Source organism: Tympanuchus pallidicinctus, unplaced genomic scaffold (genome assembly GCF_026119805.1).
Source record: "Tympanuchus pallidicinctus isolate F22 unplaced genomic scaffold, pur_lepc_1.0 scaffold6, whole genome shotgun sequence".
Lineage (NCBI taxonomy): Eukaryota > Metazoa > Chordata > Aves > Galliformes > Phasianidae > Tympanuchus > Tympanuchus pallidicinctus.
This window is the reverse complement of record NW_026294780.1, coordinates 44,625,669-44,643,842: the sequence shown is the minus strand read 5'-3', so window position 1 is coordinate 44,643,842 and position 18,174 is coordinate 44,625,669. Positions and strand designations below refer to the sequence as shown.

Sequence of the window (18,174 nt, the reverse complement as noted above, 5' to 3'; positions counted from 1 at the left end):
CCAGCTGATTAGGATGGAAACAGCTTGAGAGTTTACTGACAACGGTGGCTTATTCTACATTTGATTGAATGGAATACAGATAGGCCATTTAAAAAAATCTGAAAACCCTAATCTGGCAGACTCTCCTCAACTGTGAATTCTGTGAATTATGTTGATGTGGACTATCCTAACTCACAAGTCCACACTGTTTTCAGCCTGCATGCCTCACCACCTTGTTGTGCCTTTGCGTGTGACTGCACGTGGCCAGGATGGGAGGCTGTCCATGTCTCCCCCCCATGCTGTGCACACATCATTTTTCTCTAGGTTATCAGGGAAGGAGGCTACATTTCAGTACTCTCTGACATAGTTTATCATTTTTGTATGGAGGCTGTTGCTGTTGTAAATGAGGTTAATGAGAGTTACTGAGGAAGAGACGGAAAGAGGACAAAGCAATCCCTTCAGCATCAAGGCAGAAAGTCAAGGAAGCAGCACTGTATTGGACAGCATTTACACATGTGCTTACATGGCTTGTTGAATCAGGACCTTGCACTCAGACACAGAGGAAACACAAAGGGCCTTTCTCACTTTGGAGGAGAAGATAAGTAGTGCTGTCATTCATCTGAAGTGTTGCATTGTGCTGCTCTGAAATAGAATCAGAATCATAGAATGGCTTGGGTTGGAAGGGACCCCAAGGATCTTCAGTTCCAAACCCTGTGCCACAGGCAGGGCCATCAACCTCCAGATCTGGTGCTAAGTCAGGTTGCCCAGGGCCCCATCCATCCTGCCTGCTGAAGAAAGAAGCCTGGTTAATGGTCCTGAGTTCAGAAAGGTAAATCATGTGGAATTATCTTTAGTACCTGTGGAAGTGATGAGTTTAAAATGCGTAAGGAGAATAATTCTTGCTGAAGCAGTCACCATCGTGTCTCTTATTAAATACTTGTGGGCTCAGTGGACTTGTGTCTGAATGTTGGTTGTGTTTTGAATTGAAGGAGAGGAGGTAATGGTGGCACCTTCATTGATGCAGAAGTTTTTGAAATTTGCTCAGATATACTCATGAATAACGTGTTGTTTCTTCATGTGATTATAGAAATTTAATGAAAAAAGCAAGGGAAGATAAAGTACAGTATTGCACTCTGCAGAGACTTGCAAGATATAGAAATTTACGTCTGATTAGTGTTCCAAAGGGAGATGAAATGTCTTACACTTTCATGTAAGGGTCCAGAGGACTGTCTCCTTCAAGAGCCACGGATGGTTGATTTCCCAGAGCTGCCCAAGAGTTTTGGACCCTGTGGGCCACTGAGTGTAGATGTTTGTGGGTCAGGACTCTTTCATTTCTTTCAGATTTCTGTCTCCTTATGAGTCATGTGAACTGGACAGCTATTGTATCTGGTTGTAAAATTGAGGTTCCCAGGACTTGTAAGAGCACCCCTGACAGTATCTCTGATTTTGTGTGCTTGTGAAATCCCTTCCAACTGGAACTTGCCTCAGATGCTTAAACAAGGTTTATCTTCTGACAGTTTAGCTGTCATTGTAGTACAGCAAATGTGACATGTGGGCTGAGACAGCTAAAAGCTGCTAATACACTCAGAGTTGGCAGAGAAGAGTGACAAAGCCTGAATAACTGCAAACCTGAGGGAGATCTTCCTCATTTCCTTTCCCGAGCTGAGAATCTTAGGTATGAGATGCAAATGGGCAGCTGGGGCAGTGCAAATTTGACAATTTGGATGCAGGCTCCTGTAACATTTAGCAGAAGTCATCTGGGCTTCAGAGAGGCTACTTTTAAGTGATACAAAAATGATAATTCCTCTCAAACTAAGCCGCACGCTGGTAGTGGGACTTTTACAACAAATCAGTGAAGACTAATTTCAATAATGGCAGGAAGAGAGAAGATACAGCTTGATAGATAGGATGAAGGGAAGTCACTTTTAGGTATAAAGGCAAGTGTACATCTTCTGTGAGACACAATTCCATGTATGCATGATATGCAGAAGTTTTCACTCTTTTTTAGTACTTCTTGTTAGTCTTAGAATGGGGCCCATTCAGGCTTTGATGAAAAATTGACTGCACTAGCATCTGTCTTTCTTAGATAAGGATTGAATTTGACCCAGTTCCTCTACATGTATATGTATGTATATATAAAACCATTAATGGGTACAGGGCTGCCTTAAAGCTTTTTAAACATTTCCAACGGAAAAACAGACTAAGATTGAATGCTAAGTCCTTATTATTTTATGGAAATGTTTTGTTTTTGTTTGCGTGCATGTGAGTTTAAAGCCTTGCCATTTTCTAAGCTATGTTCTGAAGGCTGATAGAGCACAGGTTGAGAATTGCTACCACACGTGGTTCCTCTTCTTCTGAAGTGTTCTAACACCTTCTTTTTCTGTCTCATTTTTAAAAAATAATGTCTACTTAAAAGAAGATACTGCAGCACAGGAAAAATGGATGTAAGAATTACAGGATTAAGTAGAGTAAGACAGCTGGAAAGTGAACTAAAGCCTTCCTTATCAAGCATCCTCCTCCTTTCCAACATCCACAATAAATAAGAGGGTTCTTGTGACATGTGCAGTTGCTAGGATCATATGTGGGCTCTGTGGCGAGGAACAATTAATTATATTTTATTACAGAATTCTATAAAAGTTAATCTCAGTTATATAGAAGCAAAATAAGCTTGCATTTAATGAGTAATACTAATTCAGGAATTAAATAGAAAAGGAAATTTTTAACAGTGTAGGAAAGAAAGCCTTCAGAGCACCTCTTCCTGCTTTCTGGTGCAGACTTTTGTACCTCCCAGAGGATATGCATAAATGGGGAGAATGGAAGAGAAACCCCAGGAGCAATACAGTGGGCAGGAGATTCGTTGAGCCTGAGGAAACACAGCATGTCATGCAGTTGTTGTGCTGGTTCGTTTATGACCAGTGATACCATTGTGTGTTTTGTGGATGGATATTGTAAAATAACATTGGTGGAACGGATGCCTGACCCATCTCACAAAGAAAGGAGGTGACATCCTGTCTCCTTGAAGCCACGGGGTCTGGTCAGCACAAAGCAGTTCAGGATGCACATGATGTGTCCCCGAGGCACATCCTTGAGATCATCACCCTCCTACTGCTAATCAAACATGCTGGGGTGCGGCACCCGTGACTCAGTGCCATCTGTGGAGCCTACAGGTTTGGTAACATTTCTGAACCCATGGTGCAACAAAAGCTTTTCAGAGTGCCCCATGCTTTTAATTGAAAATACCAAAAGGAGGTTGGGTTGGGTGCAGCTTGGCCTAAGCTGTCTCTGTATTTGGCCTGGATGGTCTGAAAGATTTGCAGGTTTTGGCAGAGCCTGGTCCAAACCTTAAGTTTGTCATGGAACCCAAAACCATGACAGAGCCGATATGGGCTTCATGTGGAGTGTTTTTCTGACAGACAGAATCACAGGCTGCAGCATCTTCAACTGGTGTTCAAACTATACTTGAGGTAGATGTAAGGTAACTCAAAGCATCTAACTTCTTCCCCTTTCTCTTACATATTCCAACAAAGCTGCTTGTTCAGGTAGGTTACTGTAATCGGACCTCTGTGTCATCTTGGTCTGCTCTAACACATTTGGTACTGTTCAGAAGGGTCAGGAGAGCAGCATTTTAATAAAGCTGCAATTAAAAGTCTTTAGATTTCCATAATTTTCTTTTTAATAATAAATCTTGCTTTCTTGCTTAGCACCAATAAGCCTTTATCAGACCCTATTCACCTTGCTCCTGCACAGTTAGAGCAACTGGGGTCCTCTATGTAAGATGAAGTACATGCAGAGGACAGGATGTGCATTTTCATGGAAGAATGCTTGTGTGACCATTGCAAATGCTGATACCTGTGGACTCAATTCTGCTGCTGCCAAAGTCAGTTGCAAAATTACCTTTGACTTCATTGCTATACACTGAAACCAAGCGAATAAAATAAGAAGGGTTTGGCACCCCTTCCTTCTAACTGCACAAAACTCACATGCCCAGGGATTTTGTGGAAAGTTTCCTGTTTCAGCCTCCCAGTTCTGCTGAGACCTGTTATTGCTCTAGAGGTGGGAGAGACTCCAGATATTATCAGGTACTGGTGCCAAGTGTTTGAAGCTTGTCACTCCTGGTTGCTTTTCCATTTTTAAGCATCTTACAATCTTTGTTTCTGTCTTGAGTGCAGGATTAATAGTGGGAAAGGAATTTATGTCCAGGTGGGGCAGTTCTATCTCTTCCAGGTAATCGTACCGCATTTTAGAAGTTTAATTATTGTGCCTGCTTTGCTAGATTGTCCTTGCCAGCCTCCTTGGGTAATAGGCCATAATATTTGGCTAAATGTTAAGAGTTCTGTTTTCCAAAACATTCTGCTGAAGTCCACAATTTGTTCCTTTTAGCATGAAACTGCACCAAGAATAAGTCAGTTGAGATGTTCCTTAGGATTTCAATTTTGGATTCAAATTCTACTAATGGTTCTTCTTAGGAGTTGCATTTAGAGAGAGTTGTGTCACTATTAGGGAAAAACTATTTTGATACATGCATTGAGAGTATTTTTTAACGTAGCTGTAAAGTAAAGGAGACAGAACTAAACCTAGGGGCCTTACGCTTTTGATTCTGATTTTTGTCATGGAATACTGGAAGCTTACTGAGTGGTACATGGTAATATCTCATATCACATTGTCAGGTGTCTTCATGTTCCTGTGTGCTGCTGTGTAAGACTGCAACAGGTTAGGAAAGCAGTTTTTGCCCTGGAAATGTGCTAGGTAGGCAAATAGAAGCTCTAAGATCCTATTTGATGTGTTTTGTGGACAATTGGGAATTTCCTAATCACTATGCATATGTCAAATGACATATTTTGCTTACATATCTGTTCTATCTGGGTTTGGAAGGGTAGAAAAAATTCATGGGATCTTTTTTTTTTTCTTATCATTACAGTCATTACATCATTAAATGTTACGTTGAATCTCTGAATCTCTAGATGATTAGAAGATAAGAATAAGCCATTCTGACCTGGAACATATGCATGAAGTCTCCAACCTGTCTGTAAAACAGAGGTAGCACAGAGGCAAGAGAAGCCATTGAAAGCTCTGAAAGTTGCAGTTCAGGTGGAGGAACTCAGGCTGTCAATTAATTCATAGCCTGATACATTTTTTCCTTAAGTTTTTTGTAGTCTTCCTTGAAAGAGAGTAAAAAGATGTAATGAATCTACATCGTTTAACAGGAGATTCATCTGTCTGCCTCTTAGACAAGTGTAATAGGTCTGGGTTACAAATGGCCTTTTTAAGATAAACATATAATTGATCTAAGTAGCTAGAAGAAGGAAAGGTTTTATTAAGCCTATTGCAAGTCTGGAAATTAAAGTGGTTGAAGTTACTGACTCTAGTTAAAACAGTGATCTGCAATGGGATTTTTCAAAAACTGCCTTTACAGATTGTTTATTTCTGAAGCAGAAGATTTGCTTTGTTTTGCTATATCATGCACAGGCAGTGTTGCAAATAAGGTAGCTTACTGTTTGGATATAGAAGACCCAAAGCAATGCAGTTACAGAAATAACAGTTCAGTTTTCTGCATGGACAACAGATAAGACCTTTGTTGTAACCTTCCATGTTTGGAAGATTTTTCAAGAACAGAAAAATTTTAAGACCTTTAGGATTTCTTTGTAATCCCTTAATGAAAAAAATAAGACACTCCTTATTGCACAGTCTTGTATAGCTCTGGAATACAGAGAAAAAATGTAACTGTTGAGGCACCATTCCCAGCTGTTTTAAGCCTGTTAAATTGCTATCCTAAGAACATTGGTATGCGCTTTGGCCCTCCTGTAGAGATCAATCCAAGAGACTCAATAAAACAAAGACATTGTCATTTAGACCTGGCAAAGTGAGGTAAATGGAAGAATCTAGTATTTGCTCCGTGGGGTAGGAAGATCAAAATGCTTCATAATGCTAAAATACTGAAATATTTCTGCACAGACGTAGCAGTGTTACCCACAGTGAAATGAAGAGTGAATCTCTGCTACAAAGTCAGCTAGTGTTCAGGTTTATATTAAGCTGAGAAAAGAGAGAAAGTCTTGAGGACATAAGGAAGGATTTTTTCACACAGAATTTCAGCAAACAGTTTCTTCATGGACTACTTTCTTTGTGTTATGATCCTATTGAGTGGCAATGACAAGATTTTGTTCTACTAGGAAAGCAAGCTTAAGACCAAGAATCTCCTGTCTATCAAGTTTCTAGGTTTCACTGTTGAAACTCTTGATTAGTGCTGACAAAATCACAACTTTATAAATAAGGGAAGTTGAACACATTTATAATTTAAGTCAGGAAGGTGATGCAATCTTATCTGTTCTACCAGTTCTCCATCTCTAAGGCTGTTGTACATAAGGTAGTCCAGTAAGGTTAGTAGACTAATCCAAAGACTTATATTTCAAGTCTGGCTTCTTAGGAAAAATTCTGTAGCTATGTTTCTTTTATCTTTTATTTTTCATGTATTGAGTGAATATGTCTGGCTTTGTTGTTTGTTTTGGACAAATCTTGGATCTTTGGATCTTGGAATGACTTTTTCTGCTGAATCTCATGCACGTTTCCATCACTGACACAGGGTATTATTCTAAAAATGCCATCAGATTAAGGAGAAATGTCAAAGAGGAGACTAGAAGTGGCTGTTAATTCACAAGTCTGTTTGCGATTATGTTTTTCCTACAGATTGAGGGTTAGAAGTAGAACCCTTACGTTTGACCAAGAATAACTTTGTTAGAGGATTTAATGTCAAAACTGAATATCTGGAGGATATAGAGGGAGGAAGTCAAACACAAAATATAAATTGTATGTATAAAAGCAAAGAGGGAGGGTGGGAAAGCTGATATGTTAAGAGAAATACAGCTGTGGGAGCCATTGTGCCCATCACCATTACATGTTCTGTCTTTGCTTTCTCCTTCAGCACTTTATTTTTTTGCCCTCTTTTTTTTGAGAATAAAGGTGAAGCTGAGTCTTGCAGGCAGTTTTCCATGGATTAGGAAAGACTCATACTTTAAAGGAAAGGTATTAATTTTTCTAACCCTAGAACACCAGAGATATTCACACCCTTCCAAGCAGAGCTGGTGAAAAGCCAAAAACGTATGAGTTTTCCTTTGATATGAAAATATTTGCTCAGCTCTCATAAAGATTTAGAGCTTTAGTTTACAAGATAGCACCCCTGTTGTTAATTCCATCTGTACTCTGTGGGATATCTCTAGTGAGATACCACTAACATTTGAGATAAAAATAGGCTCTTTTACTGTGCTGCAATAAGGAACAAAAAGACTTCTGCTGTGGTTAAAGTTATCACAGTCATACTAATTTACATGCCACTCATGCTGGCCTGTCTAAACTAGCAGAAAACTGTGAATAGTTACAAATGGACTGGGAGAGAACATACCTTTATGCTGTGCAAAATGGATGCTTGAATGATCCAGGTTGATGTGATGTGAAGGTGGCTTTTTCTTGTTTTGTCCTAATGTGAATAAAATCAGTATTGAAGTGTGGGGTGATCAGCAGCACTGGAGAGATGTCTCTCCTGAGCACCGTGGGGTTATGTTACGTGGATTGATGTGGTGACATTTGGAAGCGCGACATTTTCCCTTTCGGTTTACGTGAGAGGCGTATTGAAATTATCGATCTGGATTCGAACATCCATTCATGTCCAGTTGGCTTTTACAAATGGTGGTGAGGTTTTTTTTTTGTGTGCGCCTTCATGTATTTTTTTTTCCTGTTAAGCTAATGAAACACTCATTTCAAATCAATGTTCTGCAGCATAGATGTAAAATACTGTCCTAGTTTCAGAAACCTTCACTATCTCTGCTTTCAGACCTCTCCTTTACTTGCTTCTCATGCCTGGACCAAAAAATCCAGTCAGCCTCATATGTGCACTGTGTGCTGGATGTGAGTGTATTAAATATACCCTGACCCAGAAAGAGCTGCAGCCTGCACAGCCCAATGGCTAGAGCAGGTAGGATTTAAAGCAAACACACACAAATAAGGCCTTTACTGCAAAGAGTCTTTGTGTATCCAGGATGGAAAGGGTGGAGGGTGTGAGGGCAGAGCTGCCTCACTGTGAAAAATGGATGTTTGCCTTTGAACCATGGACATTATAACTCACATCTCATTTTAACCTTATCTGTTGGTCAACAGGCGTCAGAGGAAGTGTCAAAATCTCTGCAAGCAATGAAGGAAATTCTGTGTGGGACCACAGACAAGGAACCACCAACAGAAGTAGTGGCTCAGCTGGCACAAGAATTGTACAACAGTGGCCTTCTAGTGACACTTATTGCCAACCTGCAGCTCATAGATTTTGAGGTAGGTCAGTGTGCATATAGACCTTTTTATCTCCCTGATGTCAGTGTTGTCTGTCATAAAAACTGTATATGTTCAAAGTCTAAATGTTATTGCACTTGACTCATAATTGCACCATTTTTCATGTGCTGAAGGAGGTAACTGTAGTAGCTCAGTCAGGATAGTGGCAGTGCTTGTGTACTGGAAGTAAGTGCAGTACCTCTGATTTAACTTCTTTATTTTCTTAAATGCAAGAAATGTTGTAATGTGCATCCAGACAAGATAGGAAATGATGCTGACAACAGCGTTTATGATCTTGCAAGCCACAGTGTTTAACTTCTTTGGAACCCAAACCACCACTACCTCTGAAGTATGTATCCGATTTAGAAGGGATTCAGTGATGAGGTCTGAAAATAATTATAAGCTTTGGACAATCTCTTATGAAAAAAAACCTTCAAAAATTAGGATGGTTGAGTTGAGAAGAAAGGTGCTGAAAAAGGTATTAAAAACTGGCAGCAGGTGGCAAAGTAAATGGGATTGCTCCCATTTAATTTTTTTTATTAAAGAAGAAATGAATGTAGTTCTGTTTTAAGCAGAAAAGTTAATATAAATTAGTATTATTTGATTATATAGCCCATTGAACTGATTGCCAGTTTTGTTTCTGAAGTCGAGGACTTAGTAGAACTAAATTAACTGCAGTTCCCTATAATTAAGGAGAAAAACAGTTTTGGTAAAACAGATGACTGCAATTCAGAATAAATATAAACTCTTAAATTGAGCTTTAGCTGGTGGGGACTGGGAAGAAGCTTCATAACTGACAGGACATTACAGTATTGCTGTGGTCTAAGGCCAGCTGGGATGCAGTTCTCCAGGGGCTTCTGTTATTAGTCTTGCAGCTTCTGTTGAATTCTGATAATTCATTAGAATTGTCTGAGAATTTCCCAGGATTGATAGCCATGGTTCCTAAGAATCAAACCTCTTCAGTTTAGGTCTGAAGCCAGTACCCAATGTGCAGGGTTGGGTGGCTGCTGAATTTAAATGTTGGCTCCCTGAAGAAACTGCCTGATGCTCTCAAAGTCACCTTTCGTGGGATTTTCTTTCTTGTGGAAGATTTTTCTCACTACTGAAGCCACGTGTTGTTTCTTTACTTTCCATTTTGGAAATGAATGAAAAGGAGGAACGGTGGGATTTATGTTTGCTTCTGTCCCCACTTCCTCCTGGCCCCAGTAAAGCCAGTACTCAAGGGACTGATAGATTTTCTATTGGTTTTTGAAAGCGTTCTTGTTACTGGAGTTCAACTCTTGACATCTTGAATTCAGGAGACCTTAACGCTAGAATTTATTCAGATCTTTTCAGTTGTCATCTCCCCCTATTAAATGTCTTAAGTACAAAAAAAAAAAAAATCACATAAAACCATTACCCTAAAAATCACACGTTTTATATTTATATGCTTTTTTTTAAGAAAATAGAGAAGAAGATAGTGTTAGCAAGTATACGTCAGAAGAGAAGCTACTGGGTTTTTTCAGTTTCTTTACAGTCTGTATTGCTTTTGTTAGGACAAAAAAAATCTGTCACCATGTTTTCTTCCAGTATTTAAAAGGGAGCTTATAAACAGGAGGGAGACTGATTTTTTACGCAGACAGATAGTGGTAAGATAAGGAGGAATAGCTTTAAACTAAAAGAGGTGGGATTTAGGTTCAATGTTAGGCAGAAATTCTTTACTCAGAAGGCAGTGAGGCCCTGGCACAGCTGCCCAGAGAAGCTGTGGGTGCTCCATCCCTGGAGGTGCTCAAGGCCAGGTTGGATGGGGCCATGGGTGGCACTGCCCACTGCAGGGGTTGGAACTGGGTGGGCTTTGAGGTCCCTTCCAACCCAAGCCATTCTGTGATTGATTCTATGATATTGGATCCCCGACCTTTAAATGCAAGCAATGAATGAAATATCAAATGTGTTGTTGAATTGATGTTATTACAAACAATTCTGAGGTTTATTGTAAATGATAAAGCTTTTTCGTTCATTTAGTAGAACTATTAAAATATAATTCAGAAATCAGTAGAAAATAAATGACTTTGAAAAAGAAGGCTGTAAAGCAATATACTGCTTTACATACACTGGATGTCTTCACATCCCCCTAAACTTCTTTAGATTTTCAACTTTTCTGCCTGCATTTTCTTATATTTTTGTTCATAGTTGTCATTTAGGTTTCTTTGTTAAGCAGTCAATTTCATCACTTATGAACATGCAAATTAGCTTTCTGCTCTGTATGTTATGGTAGAAATCAAAGTAATAAATTACTTGAAAAATCTGATTTCTGAAGGTGATAATCTTTATATAAATTACTTCATTTTTCTTGATTCCCTTTCTCTTCCTCCTGTCTCCAAAATTGTTGAACCTACTGGTCAGTTTGAGCTTAATTTAGGTGTACTTGTACTTATCTTTGAAATCTTTGAAGACTTGATGAACCTCAATGGCTATTGAGAGGAGACAGATCAGGGTTAATACTCCCACTTAGTTTGTGCTCTGCCTTTTGCTGGAGTCTGATTTCACTTGTGTTTCATCTGCCAGTAAGTGCAGTAAGTATGGGGTGCCTACACATGCTTAGGGGATGTTGTCATGTCCTTGCATATCTCTGTCATGCATCTATTGAAAAAGGAGGTTTATTGCTTCTGTCACTCAAGAAACAATATACATACAGTATTGCTAATAATACTGAAATGAATCACTGAAGTTGGGTTTGAGTAAGATCAAGATCAGACTCTATCTTTGAAAATTTGGAACGTGAACTTCATTGTTGAACACTGAAGAACTGAGGCAATTTTGCATTCCAGAAGAGTCAGTTTTAAAAAAATTATGTTACTGACTGTATGTAAGCCTAAAGGTTCACAAGCTATAAAATCCATAAAGGAGACTGGTGACATTGGAAGTTTTCCCTTACTTTATCTTGAGATAGGAACAAAATTACAGTGTGTGTATGTATGTGTGTATATATATATATATATGTATATATATATATATATGCAGTTTGTTACTTATATGATGGCATCTTTTGGGGTTTTTTTTGTTGTTGTTCTGCCCTTCTCTCTCTGCTGCCTTATCGTGTGTTCCAGTTGCATTTCATTATAAGGCAAACTCAAATTGCAGATCCAAGTGAAAAGCACTGCAGAAGTATTCCTACAATTTTTATGGTTGTCTGATGATGAGGGAAGTCTGCCTTGGTTTCCTCCCTGCCTCCATTTTTCTAAAAAGAATCCAGAGAGACCAACTTCTCTCACGATCACTGGTCTCTGGAGAATATGCTGCTATTGGATGTAATGTACACCTAATATTAAGTAACTAATAGAAAATTTGGTGTAGCAGAGAGAATCGCTTATTTTTTGGCCATTTTTCTCTCTCCTCTTTCAACAGCTCTTCCCTTTCTGAATTGTTTTCATTTTGGATTAACTGCTAAAGCCACTGGGGATCATGGGATTCCAGACATACGTTTATGGGTGTTGTAAAGAAAGAGGAGAATGTGGCATCTTTGTAAAGAGTTAGCTTAACAGAAAGAGTGTCCAGGGGTTGAAAGTGCTACAGACAAAGGCAGATGGACTGGCCTTGTCTGATTTGATCCTCTTGTTTAATTCCCTGAGTCCCCGAGTCTCCAAACCAGCTGGGTTGGAACTAGTAGGAAAGAATATTTTGTGTTATTCAGCAATGATTTATTTGTAGAGGTGAAACCAGGGAATTTCCCTCTGTGTGAAACTGTCTGCGCCTTGGCTTAAGATGTTCAATCATTTATTCGCCAAGGAATGTTTGTCCTCTCCAGACAGATCAATGATCGTGTAGAGATTATAAGTAACCTTTTGCTTGGGCTTGCCCTGTGCATAGTGACCCACTGTTTACTCAGTGCCTTGGTTACTGATCATTAGTGCAGCAGTCTTTCCCTTCTATTAGTTTCTCCCATCGTCTCTTGCAGCCGTGGGAGAAAGCAGTGGGGGAGGAAGAGGACTTGCTTACAATGGATTGGCAAACTGTGTAGGTGAATAAAACATAATTTGGAAGGGTCTTCTGAAAAGTTATGTGCAAGAAGTATTCACATACAAAAGATGACAGCACAGATGTGTGTAGGCCTAGATACAGGAGAAAAGCAGGACAAAATTAAGGATCCTTTTCCTATCAGTTGTGGCTGAAGCTGAGGTATGTGTGACAGCCTTTTTATCAGTACAGTTATTTCATTCCTCATGGTGAAACAATAAGTATAGTTTTAAATGTAATCCTGTTTTTCAGAACTATGTTCGTATTTGTGAAGATGACATTCAAATAGTGGGAAGATTTAGCTTTATAAATCTAGACTGTGTTTTGTTGTACTTAGTGTATTAGCTTGATGCTTACATTTAGAGGCTGGGGAACAATAGTACACAAGGCAAAAGCACGTTTGGCTCAGGAAGTTGTTTGCCTTTTTTGGAATTTAGTGTTTCTATATAAGAAAGCCAAGGAGTTGCTCAACAGAATAAGGAGGGCACACATTTTCATTTAGTGAAAAGAAAGGTACAAGTGTGTGTGTGTGGGGGGTTGGTAATCTTAAGAGCCACTCAAGGGAGGAAAACTTGTCACTGAAGAAAGAACAAGTGTGATGTGGTGTGACTGTGGAGAGCCCCAGAAGGAGACAAGCCTGTTTTTGTTTAAATTTAATTTCCATTTTAAATAGAGATTATAGTGAATGGTCATTTGCTCATGTTTCTACAGTTGAAGAATTGTTTTTCTTCTTTAACAGGGTAAAAAGGATGTTTCCCAGATATTTAACAACATCCTGAGAAGACAAATTGGCACACGCAGCCCTACTGTGGAATACATTAGTGCCCATCCACATATCCTATTCATGCTTCTGAAAGGGTGGGTGCTTTAATTTGTCTTTAATTTCTGTTAAAGAGCATTGCCTGGAACTGGCATTGCAGCTCATCTGTTTTCTCACTTTCTTACTTATTTTCTAACAAGGATTTTCAGATTTTGTTCCAGATTTCTTGTTTTGTTTCTTTCATATTTACTTACTTTCTGCTTCAATGTCTACTTTTTAATGACTGGATTATTTCATTCGGCCATTAAAACTTCATGTTGGAATAATTATGTGCTGCTTGTTTTTGATTGCTTACCATGTGACGTGTACTTCAGTTCTTGCCCTAAACTAGCATTGTTGACAACTGCTGAATTTCATTTAGACCGCCTTGCACTGCAGGAGGGAATTATACTGGTGTCTGTGAATAACTGGAGTCATATGCTGGACCACCGTGGGGTAGAACACAAAGAAGCAAAAATGCATAAAACGAATAGTTGTGTCTGTGGGGCAGGCTTCTCAAATGCTTGTAGCCACATGCGAATGTCAACTTTAAATTAATTGGGTAATTAACTTCACGTCTTTCAGCATTAAATCTTTTTTTTTCTTGTAACCTCTATGGTCGTAAAGTGCTGAGTAATAAGGTGGTGGTTCCCAAGGTAAGTCAGCCAAGGAGAGGGAGTAGGCTGCAGCATGGAGAAGACATCAGCTGTAGTTGTGCTCAGGAATGCACAAGCTGCCTAAAACTCTTGAGGTTTTTGTCCCCTCTGTGTGACCAACATTTAGTGACCAATAGTGCCTCCCATTTAGCAAGAATCTTTGCTTTTCCAAACCTTACAGTCTACTGTTTTCTGTGGTTTACTTCTGGCTTTAGATTTTTGCTTATTTTCCTCTGAGGAAAGGAGAATGTATGTGATGTGGATTGAAGAGCTGATACAGAAATAAGTGCTTTTAGTGGCTGATCATTGTGAAACAATGTAGGCTGTCATAGCAGTTATCTTGGTGAGGCAGTAACAGCCATACAAAAACTGCGTTACAGGCCTTTTAAGCTAATGGTGCTTAGAAAAATGATTGTTTTCAAAAATATCTTTCTTGCTCTTGAGGCTTAAGATTGGCATTTTTACTGTTTGCTCCACGATCAGTATGAAGAAAATACTTGAGCCATATCTAAGATTTGAGCATAACGAGAATGCAGCCCCAAGGGTAAAATCCCTTCCAGCTGGCCTCCCCCTCTGCCAAGGGCAGACCTGAACAAGTGAGCCTGGCCTTTCCTGGAGTCAGGGGAAACAGGCATGTCTGCAGCATGAGCCCTCTAAACTGGCTGTTTGCTTCAAAACTGGCAGCAGCCCAATGCAGCTGAGCAGGAAAATACAAGTAATCAAGTGAACTAATTTCTATCAGGGATTTAAGGGAGGCTGAACCTGTCATTGAAGGTGGTGTCAAAAGTTTTACTTGATGAGATAGCAAGAGGTCCTGGTCTGATCTGCTGCTTTTCCCACCAGCAGGGTGGGGGGCAGGCAGGGCAGGTCACTATTCTGAACCAGGTCTTGCTCATACAAGTATTAATTAATCGTGGTTTCACTTTGATTTTGAAACTGTGACTTGTTTTTTATTACTGAGCACCAGCATCTTTGAAAAGGAATAATTAACGGAGTTTAGTCTCATTTGCTTATTAAAATTCAACATTTATACAAACCTCAAACTGTTTATTTCGGGAGTGTGATGATCACAGTGATGATCCTTCTAGTACCTAAAGGGAGCCTATAAACAGGAAGGGAATCAACTCTTGACAAGGGTAGATAACAGCAGGACAAGGGGAAATGGTTTTAAGTTGAGGGAGGGAAGATTGAGGTTGGATGTCAGGGGGAAGTTCTTTACAGAGAGAGTGGTGAGGTGCTGGAACAGGCTGCCCAGAGAGGTTGTGGATGCCCCGTCCCTGGAGGTGTTCAAGGCCAGGTTGGATGGGGCCCTGGGCAGCCTGGTCTGGTATTAAATGTGGAGGTTGGTGGCCCTACATGTGGCAGGGGTTTGGAGCTTCATGGTCCTTGAGGTCCCTTCCAACCGAAGCCATTCTATGATTTGAGAACTCTATGATCATTCTCTCAGTCACATTTATGTTGTACAACTGTTTTCAATTTCGTATAGAGATGCAATCATTTTCTTCCCTCTTTGTCTTTTTTATTTCCTCCTCTCTTTTTCACTTATTTTCTTCTTGCACGTTATATGTGCATCTCTACCATATGTCTCAGCTTTATTTCAAGTTAGAAAATATTTTTGGATTGTGTCCCAGATATCCTTTGGCATCTGTAGCAACCAAGAATATTAAAATGAAAGTTAAAAAAAATTGTTATACATATGTACTGCTGACAGACACTCCACTGTGGGTGACCTGAGCCAGCGGGTGCATTTATGTGCTTTTTTAGAGATGCATACAGAAGTGTGGTGTGTTAGTTTGGGTCTCTGGCTCCTTCTTGACATCTCGACTGTCTCTCTGCAGCACTGCACTGTATCAGAAGTGCCATTTCTCAGATTTTTCGTTAGAAAGTGCTGTTGGATTCTTTCAGAAGATGGCCCGATTGATCACTGGTGATAGCTGAAAAGTAGCTGTGTAATGATGTCTTACCTAACATACACAGGTCCACTGCCAGGGCTGCCTGAAAATGGCACCTCAGATACACGCCTAAAACAAGGGCAGGGCTCACTGTGTGTGCCTTGCTGCATGCAGGCAATGGTGACACTGGGAAACACGTACTTAATGGGAGGCATTGCCATTTGACAGTGTTACTTCAGGGTGTGTTTTCATGTTTATTTAATGCTAAGTGGAATACATTAAATCTACTTAAAAGAAAGGAAAGTAGATTTGGCTTGCTTGTACCATTTAATGTTTGTTATAAGACATTGTTTGGAGAGGAAAAAAAAATATTTCAACCATGGCTGTAGAAGAAACAGCCTGGAACTGTTGTGAAGGCTAGTCATTGTTTTGCTTGTATTGGATGCAAAATTTCCTCTGCCCCCTGACAGTCAGTTCACAAGAGTATCAACAAAAGGTTGCTTTTTTCACTGCATAATGTGAGCTCTGTGGAGCGGGAAGGATCCTGAATCAGGGCTCCCTCCCAGTACTTCCTGCCCAATACTCCCGTGGCACTGCCACTTTGAGGTAATTGTTCCTACCTTTTTTTTAGCCCTCGCTTTATTTCTTGGCTACTCCCTCCCAGATTCTCAGCTTCAGAAAAACATGTAGTGCATGGTTTACTACTGTTTTTTGGGAGGGGTAGGTTAATTTACTTCGCTGCATGAGGACTTGTGCTAATAGCATCTTCTGTATGTGTATCAATAGGAACTTTCACAGAATCACAGAATGGCCTGGGTTGGAAGGGATCTCAAGGATCACAAATCTCCAACTCCCCTGCCACATGCAGGGCCACCAACCTCCACATTTAATACCAGACCAGGCTGCCCAGGGCCCCATCCAACCTGGCCTTGAACACCTCCAGGGACGGGGCATCCACAGCCTCTCTGGGCAGCCTGTGCCAGCACCTCACCACTCTCTCTGTAAAGAACTTAATTGGAACTTAAAGAACTTAATTTCAGATGAATGTAATGTTTGGTGTATAGAGTATCTGATATATTCAATTTGTACTTGTATTTAATTTGTATCTGATATATATAATTTGACCCAAGTCTTTCTTTGGTCTCAGAGTATTGCACTAGCTTGGAAATAATTTGGTCCTTTATAAGTTAAAATATTTTCCCTTTTTAGTACAGGACTACAGGAGACTTGAAGTTCATGGCTCTGCTTTTGTTGTTTTGTTGTTTCTCTCAAGTTAGAAATGTATAAGACTGTGACTATCATGTCACATGCAATTTCTAAAGTATTCAGTCACTGCCCTGACTTGTGATGATCTCTTCGTATCACAGTGAAGTTAAAGTTATATTGGTGTACTGCCTGGAGTTGCTGAATTCCCCTTGAGTTTTTTCTAAGGACACGCTCAAGCTATGTTAGTTAGCAAGGAGAAAAGAATAGAGCTGTTTGCCCTGACCTTCAGTCTTCCAGGCTTGTATCTTTGTGGTTTATTTCATTGTGCATCCATACCTTGTACCATCTTCTGCACTAGTAGAATTCCCTTTGCACCAAGATGCATCTCTGCTCTTAGTAGACTGGCCTCTTTCAGCCTCTGCAATAAATGTTCTGAAATATCCCGAGTCCATTATTTCTTTTTCTGGTTGCCCTCTGTAGCCAGTATGTGGGGATTTCTTCAGGTTGTAAGTTCAGCTGAACAAAGGAGAACTGCATGCAGTCCTAATTGCTCATTAGAAGAGCATCTCTGTCATTCCTAGCTGGTGGCTTGCATGGAAATATGGGTTCAGATAACGTGCTAGTTGTGACCAGGCAGCCTGTAAACTTCTTCCAGGCATATTCCAGGAGCCAAGCCCAACTTCCCTCGCTTATGTGAGCAGTCAAAGGTCCATAACCCAGCTGTAGATAATGGAGCGTTTGACTAAGAATGACTCTGTTGATGCTCATGTTTTAAAAAGTTATTGTGCTGGAAACAATGTAATTTGCTTTTATTCCAACCATAATATTCCTTAGCCAAGTATTAAATATTTTCCTGGCTGCACTCCTAGGAGCAGCTCCGCCTCTTTCTGCTTCAAAATTAGTATTCCTGCTAATGGGTAAGAGGGGAGGTGTGCCTTACCAGAAAGTAGTAACCAGTGTGCTGTCTAAAGAGTTGTAAGTTCAGGGTTGCAAATGCTCCCCAAAAGGAAACAAGCAGGGGCTTGACTTTTGCATCTACTTGAGGGTGGGAAGTTTCATTTGCCTTTTTGGAATAGCAGTTCATTTTTCATTAAGCTAACTATTGTTGACATCAGGTTGAAATATGCAGCTCTGGTATGCTCTCAGAACACTACAATTCTTTTAAATTGCATGTTGGTGGTAAATTTGAGGGCCCACTCACTCACAGCACAGATGGCATTTTGTCTTTTTTTTGTTTATTTGTTCCTTTTGGCCTAGTGCTAGGAATTAATTGTGCAAAGGAAAAATGATGCTGATAAGCTCTGTGTGATAATACACAGCTCTGATGTAGTATAACCAGCTT

At 39.9% G+C, this 18,174-nt stretch overlaps 1 protein-coding gene across 1 annotated transcript in view; it reads left to right on the top strand.

Annotated features, from left to right (window-relative positions):
- Nucleotides 1-18,174, top strand: part of CAB39L (calcium binding protein 39 like) — a 47,064-nt gene that overhangs the window by 10,541 nt on the left and 18,349 nt on the right. Inside the window, 2 exon segments of the mRNA XM_052664626.1 lie at nucleotides 8,125-8,289; nucleotides 13,019-13,137. Of these exon segments, the coding sequence (XP_052520586.1) occupies nucleotides 8,125-8,289; nucleotides 13,019-13,137 (284 nt within the window).